The sequence below is a fragment of the Penicillium diatomitis genome, assembly GCF_028827545.1.
Source record: "Penicillium diatomitis strain IBT 30728 chromosome Unknown utg000001l_segment0_segment0, whole genome shotgun sequence".
Taxonomy (NCBI): domain Eukaryota; kingdom Fungi; phylum Ascomycota; class Eurotiomycetes; order Eurotiales; family Aspergillaceae; genus Penicillium; species Penicillium diatomitis.
Genome location: NW_026623173.1, coordinates 1,842,227 through 1,858,973, shown reverse-complemented (window position 1 = coordinate 1,858,973; position 16,747 = coordinate 1,842,227). Strand labels below are relative to the sequence as shown.

Below are 16,747 nucleotides of genomic sequence, written 5' to 3'. Positions count from 1 at the left end.
TGTCTTGAATGAATGAGAGTATAGAACATATCATTCTATAATACTCAAGTCCAAAATACTTGTCTCGCGACGCAAGTCATCTTAGCAGAGGTACATGGGCCGTAAATATAGACTTATGGAAGAGAATTCATGCAGTCAATTGAGATGCAGGGCGACTTTTACAGCTTGAAATATGGGAACGAAGTATAGAAATGATTGACTTTCCTGACCGTATTTTGCATTCTCTCAGCAAGCTGCAAGTGACCAAGTTCTGTACTTCGAACCCCAATAGAGACTTGGCAGCACTGAATCACAACCAGTGTTCTCGTGCATGGATTACTGTGACTTGAGAGACCGTTGGTCTGATTGGGTTCGAGTCTTTTGAATTTCTCGACGGGTGGAGAATGGCGAGTGATCCGAGAGGACACACCTTGAAGCAAGGTCAAGTTAGTCCCTGGCCAGCGCAGACTTGATATCCACTTCTGGGCATAAACATAACGTCTCCACATGCATCGGACAAGGTTGGGTCGGAACTATGTCTAACCGCCATGTCCCTACGGACATCAGTCGGTGTGTATGTCATTGTATTTGCCAGGACTGAGCAATATCAGAGAGTCATGCAATCAGTCATGTATTGCAAGATCAGAATTGATAGTTTTTTGTGAACAAGTAGGTGCCTTTCTGCAATGTAGTTGGGCCGATGTGGTAGGCTGATGTGGTGAGCGTGCATGGTTGCAAATGATACAAACATGAGCAATGGTGGAATGATCAGCTATCGATAAGGCCGATAGACACGATAAGCCCTCAGCGACTATGTAACTAGCAGCTGCCACATTCAGCGCACTGCTGACCGCCTGTTTTCTCGGCGCCGAAAAAAGACCCACCCCTCTTCTACTTAGTTCGTAGTCGCAATAGTTCTTTCTTTTTTGAATCGAGTACCTTTTGTATACCACCTATCTAGACACCGAGTTCCTCATGTCGTACGTCCTCTCCTGGATGTAGGGCGACTTCGCGCCACGCCCCCGCGATGTCTCCCAAGCAAAGGAAGAAAGCATCTCCCCGTGTGAAAAAGCAGACTTCATCTGGCTCCGATTCTTCTTTGACATCCCCCGTAATACCATCATCAGCAACCAATTACCGTGAAATCCACCTCAATGAGGTGGAAGCACTCCGTTCAATCTATGGCGATGATTATCAAGAAGTGGAAACGCGGCGGACAGCATGGCAGGTAGGCAGAAATTCAAAATCAATCCAATCGAGTCTCGAATTACCGGTCTAATATGTGCATTACTTAGCAATCGTCCAATGTAACATTCAAACTTCATCTCCGTGCTTCCTCGAACCCAGAGCCCTACCTGGTGCTTCTTGTAGAGCTGCCAGCTACGTACCCCAAAACAACTCCGAATCTGGCTTTACAGAAGCTCGACGATCTCCGCGAAAACGCTCGGTCACGAATCCAGAAGATCATACGGGACAAACCGAAACAGCTGCTCGGCAGCGAAATGATTTTTGAGCTAGCTGTGTCTATTCAGGATGTCTTGGAGGACGTTGCGCAAGCACGCGAGCATGACAAGGACCTGCCGAGTCTCGAGGAGGAGCGCATAGAGCAAGAGGCCGCTGCCATTCACCGTGCCGAGCTTGAAAAACAAGAAGAATTGCGAAAGCGCGAGGCTGCGCAAGCAGAAGAAGCACGTGCATTACAGCTGATGCTTGAAGACCGGGCGCGACAGCGAAACAAGGCTCAACTTCTGCGAAGAAAAAGTCGGACTGGTGGTGTCGAGTCGAGTGATGTTGAGGATTTGGTTGAAAATACCCCAGGCGCCATTCGCTTCGATCCTCCGATCACGGTTGGCGATACCGATGACAAGCCCCTTTTCTTCCGTGCCGTCCACGCCAAAACGTTGCTACAAAGCAGACAAGGAAAGAAGGCTTTCACTGTGAGACCCGTCGTTCCTGAAGATAGGTGCCACGTGCCTCTGCTTGTGCTCAAAGAAATCACACTCAGCGAGAAACGCTCAAATACCCCTGCTGTTCGAGAGCAAATAAGATCTAGCGAGGACAAACTGGAAGGCTTGAAGAGATTGCGGCATCCAAATCTTGTCGATTTTCTCGGGTTCAAAATCATTCGCCCATCTACCAATCTTGCGTCGGCCGACAATGCCTGGACAGTTCTGACTCTCGTGGAATTTGCGAATAAGGGCTCTCTACTGGAGCTCCTCGACATCGTAGGGACCGTTGCTGTTGAAACTCTGCGTGGCTGGATGATACAACTTCTTGAGGCATTGGAATTTTATCATCGTAGTGGCTTCGTTCATGGTAATATCCATTGCGGTCGCGTCATGCTGAATCGGAGTCCCTCCGGAGGCACAATTGTCAAACTTGAAGCCGGCGTCGAAGAGGCATTACCTGAGTCTCCTGGTGCGAAGCGATCACTGACCACGTCGAAGTCTCCGTTATGGTTCCCCCCTGAGCTAACTCACGAAGGGGCTACCCCAAGCATGAAGACCGATGTCTGGGATCTTGGAATCATTCTACTGCAAATGGCGTTTGGCAAAGATGTCCTCCTGCGGTACACATCGGCCAACCAGCTGATGGTGTCGTTGGGCCTGTCCCCTCCATTACAAGACTTGCTAGGGGAATTTTTCCGACCCGATCCCAAGAAGCGACCTACTGCCTTCCAGCTCCAACCATCGGAATTCTTCCGCGTGGACGCACCTCTTACGGTGCGTGACAGGTCGTCCAATTCGGTATCAATGCAACGCCGACCGCGCTTGGACTCATTTGGGGCCATGCCGGCCTTTTCCAGGTACCACCAGGACTTTGACGAAGCCGGCCACCTGGGCCGAGGTGGTTTCGGGCAGGTCGTTAAAGCGAGGAACAAGCTGGACGGGCGATTCTACGCCGTAAAGAAAATTTCTCAAACATCTTCGGCGGCTCTGAAGGATACTCTTTCTGAAATCATGCTTCTCTCAAGGCTGAATCATCCTTATGTTGTGCGATACTACACCGCATGGTTGGAGGAGGACTTCAATCAGGTCGAAGAGGAAGCGATCTCTTCAACTGAAGGCGATCCATTCTCAAGTCAAGATCACCGCGGTTTCAGTACTGGTGGCCTAGACTTTATCAGCTCTAGTGGATATCCGAAGATCGAGTTTGCTGCCTCGGGGAGTGAAGATGAACTAGACAGAACAATGTCTGGAGCAGATGACAGTGAATCTTCTAGTATTTTCGAGAATGATTCTGGATCCGAGGCTAGCGGTGAACTCAGTCGAGTGCACTCGGGCTCTTACGGCCGCCCTATTCTCACGACACTCTACATTCAGATGGAGTACTGTGAGAAGCATGTAAGTTATTTTTCTTACGAAGCCATTTCTCGCTCGGTGGGCGCTGACTTTACCATTAGACACTGCGTGACCTGATTCGAAATGGCTTGTACGATGACATAGACCGCTCGTGGCGTCTCTTTAGACAGATACTGGATGGGCTGAGCCACATTCACAGCCATGGCATTATTCACAGAGACTTGAAGCCGGATAACATTTTCATCGATGTCGCCAACAACCCGCGAATTGGTGACTTCGGTCTTGCCACCAGTGGGCAATTTACTACTGCGGTACGCTCATCTGCAGCTGCGGATTTCGAAGGTGACTTCACGCGCAGTTTGGGGACAACCTACTACGTAGCTCCAGAGATGAAGTCCGGATTACCGGGACACTACAATGAGAAAGTTGACGTAAGTCACATAAAAGCAAATCTACCTATTCATGTGCAAAGACTGACATTTACTAGATGTTTTCTCTCGGCGTCATTTTCTTTGAGATGTGCCATCCCTTGACGACGGGAATGGAGCGCGATCACACATTGCGATCCATCAGAGAAAGATACCATACCTTGCCTCCTACGTTCAGACAATCAGAAAAAGTCGTCCAGGGACAGATCATTGAGTCTTTACTGAGCCATGATCCCTCCGCGCGTCCGACGGCAGCTGAGCTTCTCTCCAGCGGCAGAATTCCTCTTCAAGTTGAGGAGGAGACGTTCCGGCGAGCCATTGTTCACCTTTTGTCAGACCCGAGCTCCCCAGACTATAAGAAGATTCTATCTGCTATATTCTCTCAGTCCCCGAAGAAGTTCGAGGACATTGCGTGGGACGTAGAGTCTCAAACGGCTCCTGCCGCGAATGAGCTTCTCATTCAAGGTCTTGTCAGGAAGCGACTGACCTCCATATTCCGCAGGCACGGGGCAGTCGAGTCGCCAAGACAGATGTTGTTCCCCCGTTCCCATCATTACACCGCTGGTGCCATGCGGCTGCTGGATGCTTCTGGCAATTTGCTACAGTTGCCATTTGATCTCACACTTCCAAATGCTCGAGCGATTCCGCGGCAAGATCCTTCCCTCGAGAAGACCTACGCTTTTGGGACTGTTTACAGAGAGTCTACCCACGGTAGCGAGCCACGAACTCATCGAGAAGTGGATTTTGATATCGTGTCATACAATACTCTGGACCTTGCGCTCAAGGAAGCAGAAGTGATCAAAGTCCTCGATGAGATAATCGATGAATTTCCGCCGCTCCGGTCTGCCACTATGTGCTTTTTGGTCAATCATTCTGATCTTCTTCAGCTCATCATGGAGTTTTGCCGCATAACCCCGTCTCAAATCCCTCTTGTGACGGAAGTCATTAGTAAACTCAACATCGGCAGATACACCATGCAAAAAATCCGAAGTGAGCTCCGATCTCCGTCCATTGGAGTTGCATCGACGTCTTTAGATGACCTCGCTCGATTTGACTTCCGGGATTCACCCAAGGAAACTCTGCGCAGACTGTCGAGCATCATGGAAGGCACCGAGTTTGTCGAGCGTCTTGCTCCGATATTTGCTCGCTTGAATGTGCTCATGAAATACCTTCAAAGCTTTGGGGTCAAGCGCAAAATCTATATCAATCCTCTGAGCAGCCTCCACGACAAATTTTACCGGGGAAGCGTGTTATTCCAGTGTGTTTTCGACAGTAAGCGCCGTGATGTGTTCGCAGCAGGTGGTCGGTACGATCGCTTGATTCAGGAATTCGCACCAAAGGCACTGTCGAATAGACCACAGGCTCATGCCGTTGGCTTTAATCTAAGTTCAGACCGGCTGGGCTCTTCCATGGCCGAGTATTTAAAGACACGGGCACAGTTGAAAGACACTGAGGGACCAACCGAGAGATATTGGACCGCTCGAAGGGTGAGTTTGCGCCATCTGCTTTCCATCAAATCTTGAAGATTCCATGGCCATGCTAATCGAATCATCATAGTGTGATGTCCTTGTGGCCAGCTTTGATGCAACTGTCCTTCGCACGATGGGTGTCAAGATCATTGAAGATCTTTGGAAAAATGGGATCAGTGCAGAGCTTGCAGTGGATACATCCTCTTTGGAGGAGCTGATGGCCCGGTATCGGGAGCACAATCATCGCTGGATCGTCATCGCTAAACAAGATAGTAAAGAGCGAGGGTACAAAGTTCGAAGTCTCTTGCGCAAGGAAGAGTTCGATATCCGTAGCTCTGAGCTCATTGCGTGGCTTCGAAGCGAGATGCAGATGCAAGCCAGGCATCAACGGGATGGCGGTTTCGATTCTCGCCAGGCTCGCCAGTCTAGTCAACAAGACGCCTCATTTGCGGGTGAACGGGCGAATGACGTGCGTATTCTGGTCCCTCAACACAGGAGCAAGAAAACAAACCGCAGAAACATCATCGAATCTGGTAAGTTTATGACGGTCAACACAAGAGATTCATATTCTGGAGTCCCACTGACACTCAACTTGATAGCGCTACTACACTCCCGTGAGGTTGTTGAGAACGCTCGCAATGGGCCCATCGTGGCGATTGACACTCGTGATGATGTGCTTGACTCCATTCGAAGCACGAGACTTTCCGACCCAGACAGTTGGCGTGCTGTGATTCAGAATGCGCCTTTGACCGAGAGAAAGTATCTTAGTCAGGTGTACGAGTTGCTTAGTGATCTGGCCTCGGAGGGCCGCTCAGATGACAATTCTGAGAATTACAGCAATGCCTTTATCTACAACTACAGAACAGGCTCATGCATTTACTATGACCTCGGCTACGGTGACAAGTGATCGAGCTGAGTTGAGTGGGAAGCATGACTGAATGATTGAATGACTGATTTGATTGAATGGAGGGATGAGGAATGTTGAAGGATTGCGAAACAACTGTTGGATTCCCTGCATGAGTGTTGGAAGCTCGAGATTGGTATTGCATTTCATGGCCTTGGAGGGAGCCTATTGTTTGACCACTGATCAATTTCATGTCAGTGATATTCGGCCGCGTTTAGCGAATCATGCATAGTCAGAATAGAACAATTACACAAGTCGCATCTCACTAGGCTCCTCATCTTCTGGTCAATCAACGTAGCTTTGCGACCGATCGTAAATAGGTAGTCGTGGTATCAAGCTCAAGCGAGGAACTGAAAAGCCAATTCATAATCCCATGAAACTCCAAAGGTATCGATGCTATAGAATACATGAAGGGCCCAATGCCGATTTTGGAATAACGAAACGGGAAGCCCCCTATGCAGAAAATTATTCGAAAAGAACCAAATCTAATCGCTCTCATCATCACTGCCATAAGCAACCAATGGCCCCCCGGACATTTTAGGCGCAGCCTGTGTCGTCACATTGCCCCCAGACATACCCCGAAGAGCCGCCAGCGTTGAGCTCGAGAAGATCCCATTCTGCGTCCCGAGCTGTGCCGCAGGCTCGGGCTGCTGGTTCGCTGACGAGCTTGCCTCGATCATGAGCTTCTCCGCAGGTGCTTCGAGTTGGGGAGCAGCGTCTGATGTATCTTCAAGCTGGCGTGTACGTGCATGCCAAACGGCATCTGGGACATCGTATCCGTCTAGCCCGAAGGAACCCTCGATCTTCTTCCTCTTCTTTGCTTCGGGATCGCGACCCTCGATCTCGGCCACGAATGCGGCGGGAAGAGCTCGGCGGACGGCTTCCGCGGCTTGTTCTTCTATCCTCCGGGCTTCACGCTTTTGTGATAGTGGGTTGGGATCAACAGTGGCCCATCGTACGTTTAGGATTTCGTCGTGGTCCAGGCTCTGGCGCGACATTGCTTGCATCTTTGGATTTGAGTTAGCTGCTGAAAAGTGGGGAGGTTGTCCGGGCTGATTTGGAAGATTGACACCTACGGCGAATTGTGCATTGGCTTCGTTTGAATAAGTCACGAAGGCGACACCTTTATCCTGTCATGTTCGTTAGTTGAGATTCTGTGAAGGTGAGCCGCTGTCATGCTTACAGTCAATACGCGAATGCGCTCGACCTGTCCCCATTCTGCAAAGTGACGAGCAACAACTTCCTGCAGAGTTATTAGTCAATCTGCACTGCTCGGTCTACACTGGGTGGACTTGGAATTTGCGTACCTCGATATCATCCGTCACATGGATTCTTCCCACGTAGAGCGTTCGATTAACTGGAAAGCGAGGTTAATGACTGAACGTCTCTCAAAGCACCCCAGACCGGAGCCAATGGTATCGTACGAACCTCTGGTGAATGCGCCAACACCGCTCATATCGTCTCTGTCAATCAACAGTATCAGTCTCGGTATCGGTATCAGATCATCGTAAACCGCGCACGTCTCGAATCCGCAACCAGCGAGACAAACTCACTTGTAATCTTGATGCTTATCTCGTCCAAATGCATCGACATTGGGATTGAAGTGATCATGAATGGTCGGAATCCGATGCAAGTACTCGCAAGCCGCGCCCTTCCAGCACTGTCCTTTACTGAAGTAAAGACAGAAGTATGACCCCGGCACCGAATCCGCCTTGGTGTATCCCGAGTCGCGCGCGACATTGCACCTGTAAGGCGCAGGCTGATCGAGTCCATGCTTATCATGTGAATCGCCTCCGCTCCATTTGCTGTACCAGATGTTCCAGAGTTCACCTGTTTGCGGGGGAGGCTGGCTTGGGACGGCGGAGGGATCGACTTGGACACGCGCGGGCTTCTTGCGGCGCCGGATGATTTTCTTGGTCTTTTTGACGGGTTGAACGGCTTGATCGCCTGTTTCTGTGGGGACGTCGGGAGTTTGAGTATCTTCGACGACGGCGACGACGTCACTGGGCTCGGTTGTCGTTTCCATTTTTTGTCTTGTGTGACACTTTAGGGTACTTGATAACGAACGATCTCAGGACCAAATCGCGACGACGGGAGTTTGATAGTGGAACAGAATAGAGGTGAGCTGCTGCTGTTGCTGCAGGCGGTGAGAAGGGCGGTGGGAGCTTTGGCAACCCACTGGTCGTTCGGACTGAGTCCGCGGCCGCTATTTTTGGCTTACATAAGGCTTTAACCGGAGCGGACTTTGTCGTTGTCGTTGATATCAGCAAAGAAAAAGGTTTGATGGTCGATCAGACCCTTTCGAGACTATTTAAACACAGTTGAGAAAGCGCGCAGTGCTCTATCAAGCGGTTGAGTGCAGTAACACGAATTCAAAAAGCTCTATCTGAGTTCGACTGAGGGCGCAAAGCCACAGCAACCGCCAAGATGGTCAACATCACGGAAAAGATCAAGGAGTATGATAATTCGAGATGACTGAGACCAGCCTCAAATGCGAATACTGATGATAAGACATGCAGGATTGAGGATGAGATGCGTCGGACGCAGAGTATGTTTTGGATGCCTCCCGCTTCCTCTTAGCATACAGAATCACCCCGCTAACAGGATTGCCCCGCAGAAAATAAGGCGACAGGTCAGTCTTTCTGAGCATCAATGAATTCCGGTGCATCTGAACTAAGCTCTCGAAGAGTATCATCTGGGTTTATTGAAAGGGTAGGTGATGTTGACGCTAGTCAACAGCTTTGAAAAAGAAAAGTATATCAACTGACTCCCATTCGACAGAAAACTCGCTCGTCTACGAGCTCAGCTCCTTGAGCCTGCAGGTGGTGCTGGCTCAGGCGGTGGCAGTGGCTTTGATGTCAGCAAAAGTGGTGATGCGCGTGTAGCGCTGGTCGGTTTCCCATCCGTCGGAAAGTCTACTTTCCTATCAAAGATCACCAAGACGAAGAGTGAGGCGGCGTCTTACAGCTTCACGACGTTGACTGCTATTCCTGGTGTGTTGGAGTATGCGGGTGCTGAGATCCAGATCCTCGATTTGCCTGGTATCATCGAGGGGGCCTCTGAGGGAAAGGGTCGTGGTCGACAGGTTATTTCAGCTGCCAAGGTGAGATGATCACGATCATGTTTAAAACTCGGATTGGCGAACTGGTGCGAGTGAAGGATCTGACGTTTGGATTCGATTTCTCGCCAGACTAGTGATTTGATTCTCATGGTGCTCGATGCTACAAAGCGAGCCGAGCAGCGTGCGTTGCTGGAAGCCGAATTGGATGCCGTGGGTATTCGATTGAACAAGGAACCCCCGTGAGTTTGTCCGCTCAAAAAAAGGGCCGGCGTGATTGGGGGGCGCTAACACCTATCAAAAGCAATATCTACCTCAAGGTCAAAAAGGCTGGAGGCATGAAGATCACCTTCCAGACGCCACCCAAGGTGCTGGATGAAAAGATCATTTACAACGTTCTTCGCGACTACAAGATTCTCAACTGTGAAGTGCTAGTGCGAGATGAGAACGGTACAATTCCCACCTAATTGCAAGGCTTTCTTCCTTGAAGACAGTTCCGCTGACATGGAATGCTCTGCAGCAACCATCGACGACTTTATCGATGTGATCATGAAAGATCACCGCAAGTACATCCGCTGGTAAGTCCTCTGTCTCTCTCTCCGATATGCTCGGACAGAAGCTCTGCCGGTAGTTTATGCTCGCTGACTCACGTTGTGATCCCAGCTTGTACGTCTACAACAAGATCGACAGTGTCAGCTTGGAATTCCTCGATCAATTGGCTCGCGAGCCTTACACTGCTGTCATGTCGTGTGAGCTTGACCTCGGAGTCCAAGAAGTCGTTGAACGCATCTGGAAAGAACTGCGCTTGATGCGCCTGTACACGAAGCGGTAAGATGAAGCGACCCTATTGGAGGGTGAACCATTTGACGATGATCTTATGGGCTAATGGTCGATTCTCATTCACAGAAAGGGCGAGGAGCCTGACTTTAGCGAGGCTCTGATCGTGCGCCAGGACTCGAGTATCGAGGATGTCTGCGACCAGATTCATCGCACACTTAAGGAGACGTTCAAGTATGCCATGGTCTGGGGTGCCAGCGCCAGACATGTTCCTCAACGGGTGGGACTGGGACATATGGTTGCGGACGAAGATGTTGTATCTATAGTTGCGAAATAATTACAAGGCGCACATTGCAGAGTGCATATCTTACAAACTGAACACTAAGTGGCGAAACTACTGATATTTATTTTGTCAATATGTCGGAATTATTTGAATTGTACCGAAAGTGAATATGAGCAATGAAAAAAAGTGAAAATATGAACTCCAAAGAACCCAGATCTTGGCCGTCCATGATCATACCCGAAACAGTTTGTCCAAACTCCGACTTTCCATTTGCGAAACCAACACACTCTAAGCAGCCGCGGCGGCAGCGGCAGCGGCAGCAATGTTCTGCATACCAACGGTGGGTTGGACACCCACGCGCTCATTGCCCAGAAGATCCACCAACAGGGGGCTGGGACGGCTGTCACGCTGAGGGTAGAGACCAGCCTGGCTCTTCTTATACTTCTGCACGCTCTCCAGGTAGATGTCGAAGAGGTAAGAGGAGTCAAGGGGACCGCCCTTGGCCTCGGGATGGAATTGAGTGCTGAAGATGGGACGAGACTTGTGGATCATGCCCTCGTTGCTCTGATCGTTCAGGTTCACAAAGTAGGGCTTCCACTCTGAAGGGAGGGTGGAGGCATCCACAGCATAACCGTGGTTCTGGCTAGTGATGTGGCAGCGACCGGTGCTCAGATCCAAAGCGGGAATGTTGTGGGCCCGGTTGCCGTACTTGAGCTTGATGGTGCGTGCACCAGCAGCCAGAGCAAGCAGCTGGTGGCCAAGGCAAATACCAAAGATGGGGACCTGGGAGGTCTCCATCAGGCGCTGCAGGTTGAAGACAGTGTCCTGGCAGTGGGTGGGGTCACCAGGACCGTTGGAGATGAAGACACCGTCAAAGTGGTGAGCCACCTTGTGAATGGGGTAATCGAAGGGGAAGACGGTAACACTGGAGCCCCGGTTGACCAGACTGCGCAGGATGTTCTCCTTCACACCGCAGTCGATGACCGCGACGTGCGAGTGAGGGTCCGCCGCACTGATGTGGAAGGGCTGCTTGGTGCTGACCTGACGCACCAGGTGAATCTGCTCGGGGTCGGTGAAGGCCTCATCCTCGTTGGCGTCATACTCTTCACCCACAGTGATCTTGGCCAGGGAAGAACCCTGCTCACGAAGGTAGGTGACAATGGCACGAGTATCAACGCCCGAGATGGCCGGAACACCTTCCCGCGCACACCACTCACCCAAGCTCTCGACGGCGGTCCAGTGGCTGTACTGCTCAGCCACATCGGCAACGACGACACCAGCCGCCTGGAGGTGGGGGGACTCGAAGTACTTGAGAAGGCCGTTGGGATCCTTCTCCGCGGAAGGCACACCGTAGTTGCCGATGAGTGGCTGAGTGAAGACAAGGATCTGGCCTCGGTAGGAAGGGTCGGTCAAGGACTCGGGGTAGCCGACCAGAGAAGTAGTGAACACGGCCTCTCCGGAGATGTTGGAACGAGCACCGAAAGATTTACCAGTGAACATGGGGCCGTCGCGGATGGTGAAGGTGGCAGGCTCCAGGGGGGCACGCTGGCGGACAGTGGCCATGAAACGGGCCTGGGGCTTCACGGAGGCGAAAGCCTGAGCCCGAGCGGGCATGGATTTGAAAATGTTCATGAACATGATGGAGTGGAGTTTTGGTATATTAGAAGAAGATTGGAATGGAAGATGGGTCGTTCAATTCAGTTGATACGGGCTTTCCAAAGGTGGTCTGCAAGGGGTGAGTCAGTACACTGAACGCGAAACTCTGGAATTCCGGGCAGAGTCTGCGACGTCTAGGGCCCTCGCAGAGACGGATTGAGAGGTGAATCATACCCGAGATGTAGTCCTGGAGGGGAAAAATTGTAAGCATTCCTGCTCCTACCATGGCATTATGTTTTTGGGTGGGATGGAAGCCAATGAATGATGGGGGTGGGAACATACCTGGGAGGTAAAGATTGAGGGTGCCAAACACATAAGCGCGACTGATGGTCTGTAGCAGTCAATTGAAGGGAGCAGAAGCAGACGATGGCTTTTTAGCAAGACATATGTAGACGCGGCGGGGTTTGATGATACTCGAGGGGGTTGGATGGAGGAAGAAGAGAGGGAAAAGAGTGTGGAGAGAGTCTTGAGAGAAGAAAGAGGAAATCCGTTGAGTCACTGGATGGCACGTGCAGACCGTCCTTCACCGACCACCGGCGTGGCCAATCAGGTGGCCGGGCCGACATCGGCTGGACGAAGTGTCGATCGTTTCGCTCATCCGGCGGCAATTATCGAGGTTTTGATTGGTCAGCTGGGACAGGGCTTATCACGATAGCCGGGCGGAGTGCAAGTGGTGGAGAGAAAAACTTACACCGCTACGGAATGATACGGTTGGCGTTGAACTTGACTGTACCTTGCGACAAACTACAAAGAGCCTGAAGAGGGGGTGAGCGCCGCCGAAATGAGTGTAGGACGAGGTGGTAGACAACAAGACGGATGAAGGCCCTCTGAGCCCTCGAAAAGATCACTATTCGGGCCTTCCAAGGCCTCCAGTGGTGTTGGGGCGTGTGGTTGCCAGTGCCACTAGCCCTAGAGGTGCTCCATCATACTCAACGAGGACCATACTTTATCAACTCAATAGTCGCAAGTGCCAACAATGATTCGAAAATCATAACCATTCTATTCAACGCGGCTGTCAGGATTGTGCTGTTGATCCCACCACCCCTCGTGCAGAACTGCAGACTCTCGGCCATCTCCGAAGAGATGAGTCAAGATTCTCCCTCTGAGCTGGAGGTTGCGAGAAGCCAAGCAGTCTATGGGACCGTCACGAGGTGAAAGTCATGGCCCACCTGCAGTCTTTCTGCCACGTTCGAATTCATCCGTCGGTCGAGATATGTAGTCAAAGAAGGGATTTGATGTAAGTTGGTCTTGATGCGCCTGGAAGATAGTATATAGGGCGAAGGAACCCGGTCCACCCTCATTCTTATGCGATTAGTACCCCACCAACTATCACAATCTACTTTACGAAACACAATCATTGTCACACCATGTGGACCTTGACACTTCTCCGTCGGTCGTGTTCCTGCACTTGGGTGGTCTCGGAGCATCTCCTGCAGGTCGCAGCTCATGACGGAGAGTTCCCACGGGGATCAGGGCAGTAAGTAAGGGCCTTTTGCGGGCCACTCACCGTGCAAGGTGGGCGCTTAAGCCTAGTCCCTGCAACTAACCAGGGAAGAAGTATTACAAGTTAGTTTCACAGTAGTGCTGCAACTTTGTCCCACGTCCTGTCATATTAACTTGACAGCCCGTGCTGTGTCCTTTGCTCCACCTGATATCCCGAGGTCCCAGGCGGCTTGTGTTCAACTGTCAGTGGTAGTACATTATTGTTCTACGACCGAGCGGACTAGACTCCAGCCTCTCCACGGGCGGCCTTGTTGAGTCTCGGCACTCTACACTCGACACCAACAAACAATGACCGACCCACCGCCGCGCAAACGCTCTCGCGCGGCCTGTTTCTCGTGTCAGTCTCGCAAGCGCAAATGTTCAGGCGAACAGCCCTGCAGCACCTGTGCCCAGGCCGGCGTCGTCTGTGTCTTTAGCGATCTGCCGCGCAAGAGGCGCACCCGTTCAGGTGTCGGATACCGGACATCGCTGCCCGGACAGAACAGTGCTCATGAGCGACTGGTGCTCTCGTCCGATCTGGACGGTGGTATCTCCTCTGCAGCGCCCGTCGCTCGACCGGCGAGTAGCAGTGTTGCAGGGAGTGCGCCGTCGCCGGGGTCTCATCTGCGCGTGAAGGAACCGCGTCCCGGCAGTGACTCGCTTGAGGCGAACTCCGGAGCGGCGTTTGTTCGCAAGTTGGGGTTGAGAATTGATCCGGCGCGTGCACCGAGGTTGCACCTTTTCGCGTGGAATGTGGGTGAACGGCGAAAGTCGCAGCGGCACGCCTCGACGCAGACTGATGGTCGGAGACTACCAGGGTCTGTGGTACAGATCTTATCCGAGCAAGAGATGCGCCGCCTGGCTGGAATCTACTTTGAAAAAGTTCATCCGTGCTATGCGTTTCTGGATCAAGGCACCGTGTCTGCACGGATATCACAGCGCTGGTCGTCGACAACCGCTTCGATCGAAAGACCAGCAAGCATGACACGAGACCCACCGTACGATGTGGTTCTTCTCGGCATCGCTGCCCTGGGATTTCTCTTCTCATGCCGGGAACTGTCCCCTCAAGAAGCATTTGTCGTCGACACAGCACGGCGTCTGCTTGAAAGGAGTATCCTCGGCCCAGACTCGCCCACAATCGACATCGTCACGGGATGGGTTCTACGTACAGCCTACCTCCGGATGACAGCTTCACCGCATGCGGCCTGGATGGCCAGCTGTACATTGATGCACCTTGTGGAAGCCGCCGGTCTGCATATCGAGTCCGAGTCTGCAGACCCCGAAGCAACGGGTCTTATACAGACGACATCGTCCCAAATGAACAACAACAACAACAACAACAACAAGCTCCTGAATCAACCCTCCTCCCCAGTGATTAACCGCTCTTCTTCGCATTCTTCCACCGCATCTCCCACATCAGATGCCAATCTCCGCCGCCGCATCTACGGCATGGCGCGCCACCTCAATACATGGATCTCTTTTGACCTCGGACGATCCCGAGTCGTCCTTCATGGCGCCTCCTCTCACCCTCCACTTCCCCCTCCCCTTCCCTCTTCCACAACCACTCCCACAAACACAGACCTCTACCACCTCCTCCCCCTCTCCGAAAGCCTCGACCCAACAGGCCCGACCCCCCAAAACCTCCCCGAACTCGAAACAGCCCTCACCGCCGTCCTCACCCTCTCCTACACCGAACCCTCCCTCATCCTCGTCCAATGTAACCTCATGCTCTGCATCTACCGACGCGTGCGCGCCCTCAACGCCCACGCCCCTCTGCCCGGCCGCGCGCTCGACCGCATCCTCGAGCTCGGCGCCCGCGGTCTACGCGCAGCCCGCGCCATGGTCACCGCCACTTGTCCCTGGCACCAGGTTGCAAATGTGCCCTTTCAGGTCCTTTGTATCCTGTTGGCGATCGATAGTCGGGCGGCGCTGGGGTTGCTTGCGGAGGCGATGCTCACGCTGAGAGAGGTGCTAACCGCGTATGATACGGAGGTTATGCGCGAGGCATACTCGACGGCGTATCTGCTGATTGCGCTGCATCAAAGACGGAAGGAGGACGATACGAGGGCATTGGGGGAGGTTCTGAGGGCGAATGCAGCGGCTGCGGCTGGGACCGGAACTGAGACTGAGGCTGAGACTGAGGCCGCAGTGGGTGGTAAAGAAGGTGCGCCGGTTGATACTAATGGCTTGGCAGCGGATCTGGGTATGAACGTAAATGCGAACGCGAACGCGGACGTGAGCGACATATCAGCAAGGGCAGAAGTGGGAGGCAACATCTCTGCACAAGGTGAAGCGACTGGGAAAGCGCGCGCCCAGGATGTACTGGGCCCCGTATCGGACGCGGAACTCTCGTGGCTGGGTGATTTGATGATTGATATGCCGAGCTTGCAGAATTTCGATCTCGATCAGTTCCTGCTGACGGATGTGCCGTGGCCACTCCCGGAGATGGGTATTTGATGTCTGTGTAATTTGTTTCCCTGAGTATACCAAGGGCATACTGCTGAGGGACTTTAAAGGGCATGTCTCCGTGCTCTTCCATCTTCGAGTGCTCGTCCTTTTCCAACGCCACTTCGTGAATGTAGTATACCGTTCTCATGGTTCCCCACTCGAACTGCGCATAGTCGGTGAACAATTCATAGCGAAGGCGATACAGATCCTACATTGCGACTTTTGTTGTAGGAAACTAGAACGCATCTTAACGGGGTACTGCGGCGACTGTAGCAACTGTTGACTGAAGATCGATGAAAGCGAGTGACACGAAACTCGCAAGACACAGCACCTGCCCAACAAGCCTTCTGCATGTTCCCCCACCATCGCTGTCAACCTCATCAACCAGAATTTCAAACCGATGTCTACGCTTCTCACATCTGTAACTTGTCCTCCTGGATCCTAGAGCTCAATTCTTGATGTTCGGAACTGATGATCCATTCTGTCTACAGACTCCGACAAGATGCCAACAGGCCCGACACGCCTGATAGCATTCTGATGACCAAGAATGCTTAGCTAAAGGCGGTTGGAGAGCTAAAGGTCCCTTGGGTGTACGAACACGAGATGAGCGAGGCGTACGAGGAGGAAACTATGCTCCGCCCTTTGCTTGCCCGGCCGATCCAATACATGAAGGATCTGAATTGCATGTCGGGCTTCATGAGTAACTACTGGGAGAGGTTGTTCCTTCTACAGGGGCTCATTGCAGGCAGATGGGTTGTCGGTTACTCTCCACTCGTAATACGTACTGATATCCTCACCATCTTCGTAAGGCCATAAGACCAGAAGGCCACCGCATCTCTCAAGCCGCACCTAAATACATCGAAGGTAACCAGATCCCCCACTACACGAGGTAGGTATACTTGATGATTAACTATACATTACGCATTCTATTTCATAAAGGTACAGAGTGTGCAGATCCCAC

General features: G+C 52.0%; 5 protein-coding genes across 5 annotated transcripts; 3 read left to right on the top strand and 2 right to left on the bottom strand.

Moving 5' to 3' along the window:
• Window positions 1–1,006: 1,006 nt before the first annotated feature.
• On the top strand, window positions 1,007–6,085 carry cpcC (putative protein kinase (Gcn2); the record flags this gene model as incomplete). The annotated part of the gene is made up of 6 exons (XM_056930148.1): window positions 1,007–1,207; window positions 1,275–3,323; window positions 3,383–3,712; window positions 3,769–5,196; window positions 5,267–5,711; window positions 5,778–6,085. 6 exons carry the CDS (start codon window positions 1,007–1,009, stop codon window positions 6,083–6,085), a joined length of 4,761 nt encoding a protein of 1,586 aa, XP_056794441.1.
• A 482-nt stretch (window positions 6,086–6,567) lies between these two features.
• cwc2 (active spliceosome conformation promoter CWC2) lies at window positions 6,568–8,108 on the bottom strand (the record flags this gene model as incomplete). The annotated part of the gene is made up of 5 exons (XM_056930147.1): window positions 6,568–7,212; window positions 7,266–7,325; window positions 7,390–7,439; window positions 7,511–7,545; window positions 7,636–8,108. The coding sequence occupies 5 exons, from the start codon at window positions 8,106–8,108 to the stop codon at window positions 6,568–6,570; spliced, it is 1,263 nt and encodes a 420-aa protein (XP_056794440.1).
• A 401-nt stretch (window positions 8,109–8,509) lies between these two features.
• Window positions 8,510–10,254, top strand: N7539_000542 (uncharacterized protein; the record flags this gene model as incomplete). Its single annotated transcript, XM_056930146.1, has 10 exons — window positions 8,510–8,538; window positions 8,602–8,630; window positions 8,700–8,714; window positions 8,770–8,794; window positions 8,864–9,185; window positions 9,273–9,382; window positions 9,445–9,590; window positions 9,661–9,718; window positions 9,804–9,968; window positions 10,047–10,254. The coding sequence occupies 10 exons, from the start codon at window positions 8,510–8,512 to the stop codon at window positions 10,252–10,254; spliced, it is 1,107 nt and encodes a 368-aa protein (XP_056794439.1).
• Window positions 10,255–10,488: 234 nt separating this feature from the next.
• On the bottom strand, window positions 10,489–11,838 carry cpa1 (carbamoyl-phosphate synthase (glutamine-hydrolyzing) CPA1; the record flags this gene model as incomplete). The annotated part of the gene is made up of 1 exon (XM_056930145.1): window positions 10,489–11,838. One exon carries the CDS (start codon window positions 11,836–11,838, stop codon window positions 10,489–10,491), a length of 1,350 nt encoding a protein of 449 aa, XP_056794438.1.
• A 1,809-nt stretch (window positions 11,839–13,647) lies between these two features.
• Window positions 13,648–15,795, top strand: N7539_000540 (putative C6 transcription factor; the record flags this gene model as incomplete). Its single annotated transcript, XM_056930144.1, has 1 exon — window positions 13,648–15,795. The coding sequence occupies one exon, from the start codon at window positions 13,648–13,650 to the stop codon at window positions 15,793–15,795; it is 2,148 nt and encodes a 715-aa protein (XP_056794437.1).
• Window positions 15,796–16,747: the final 952 nt, after the last annotated feature.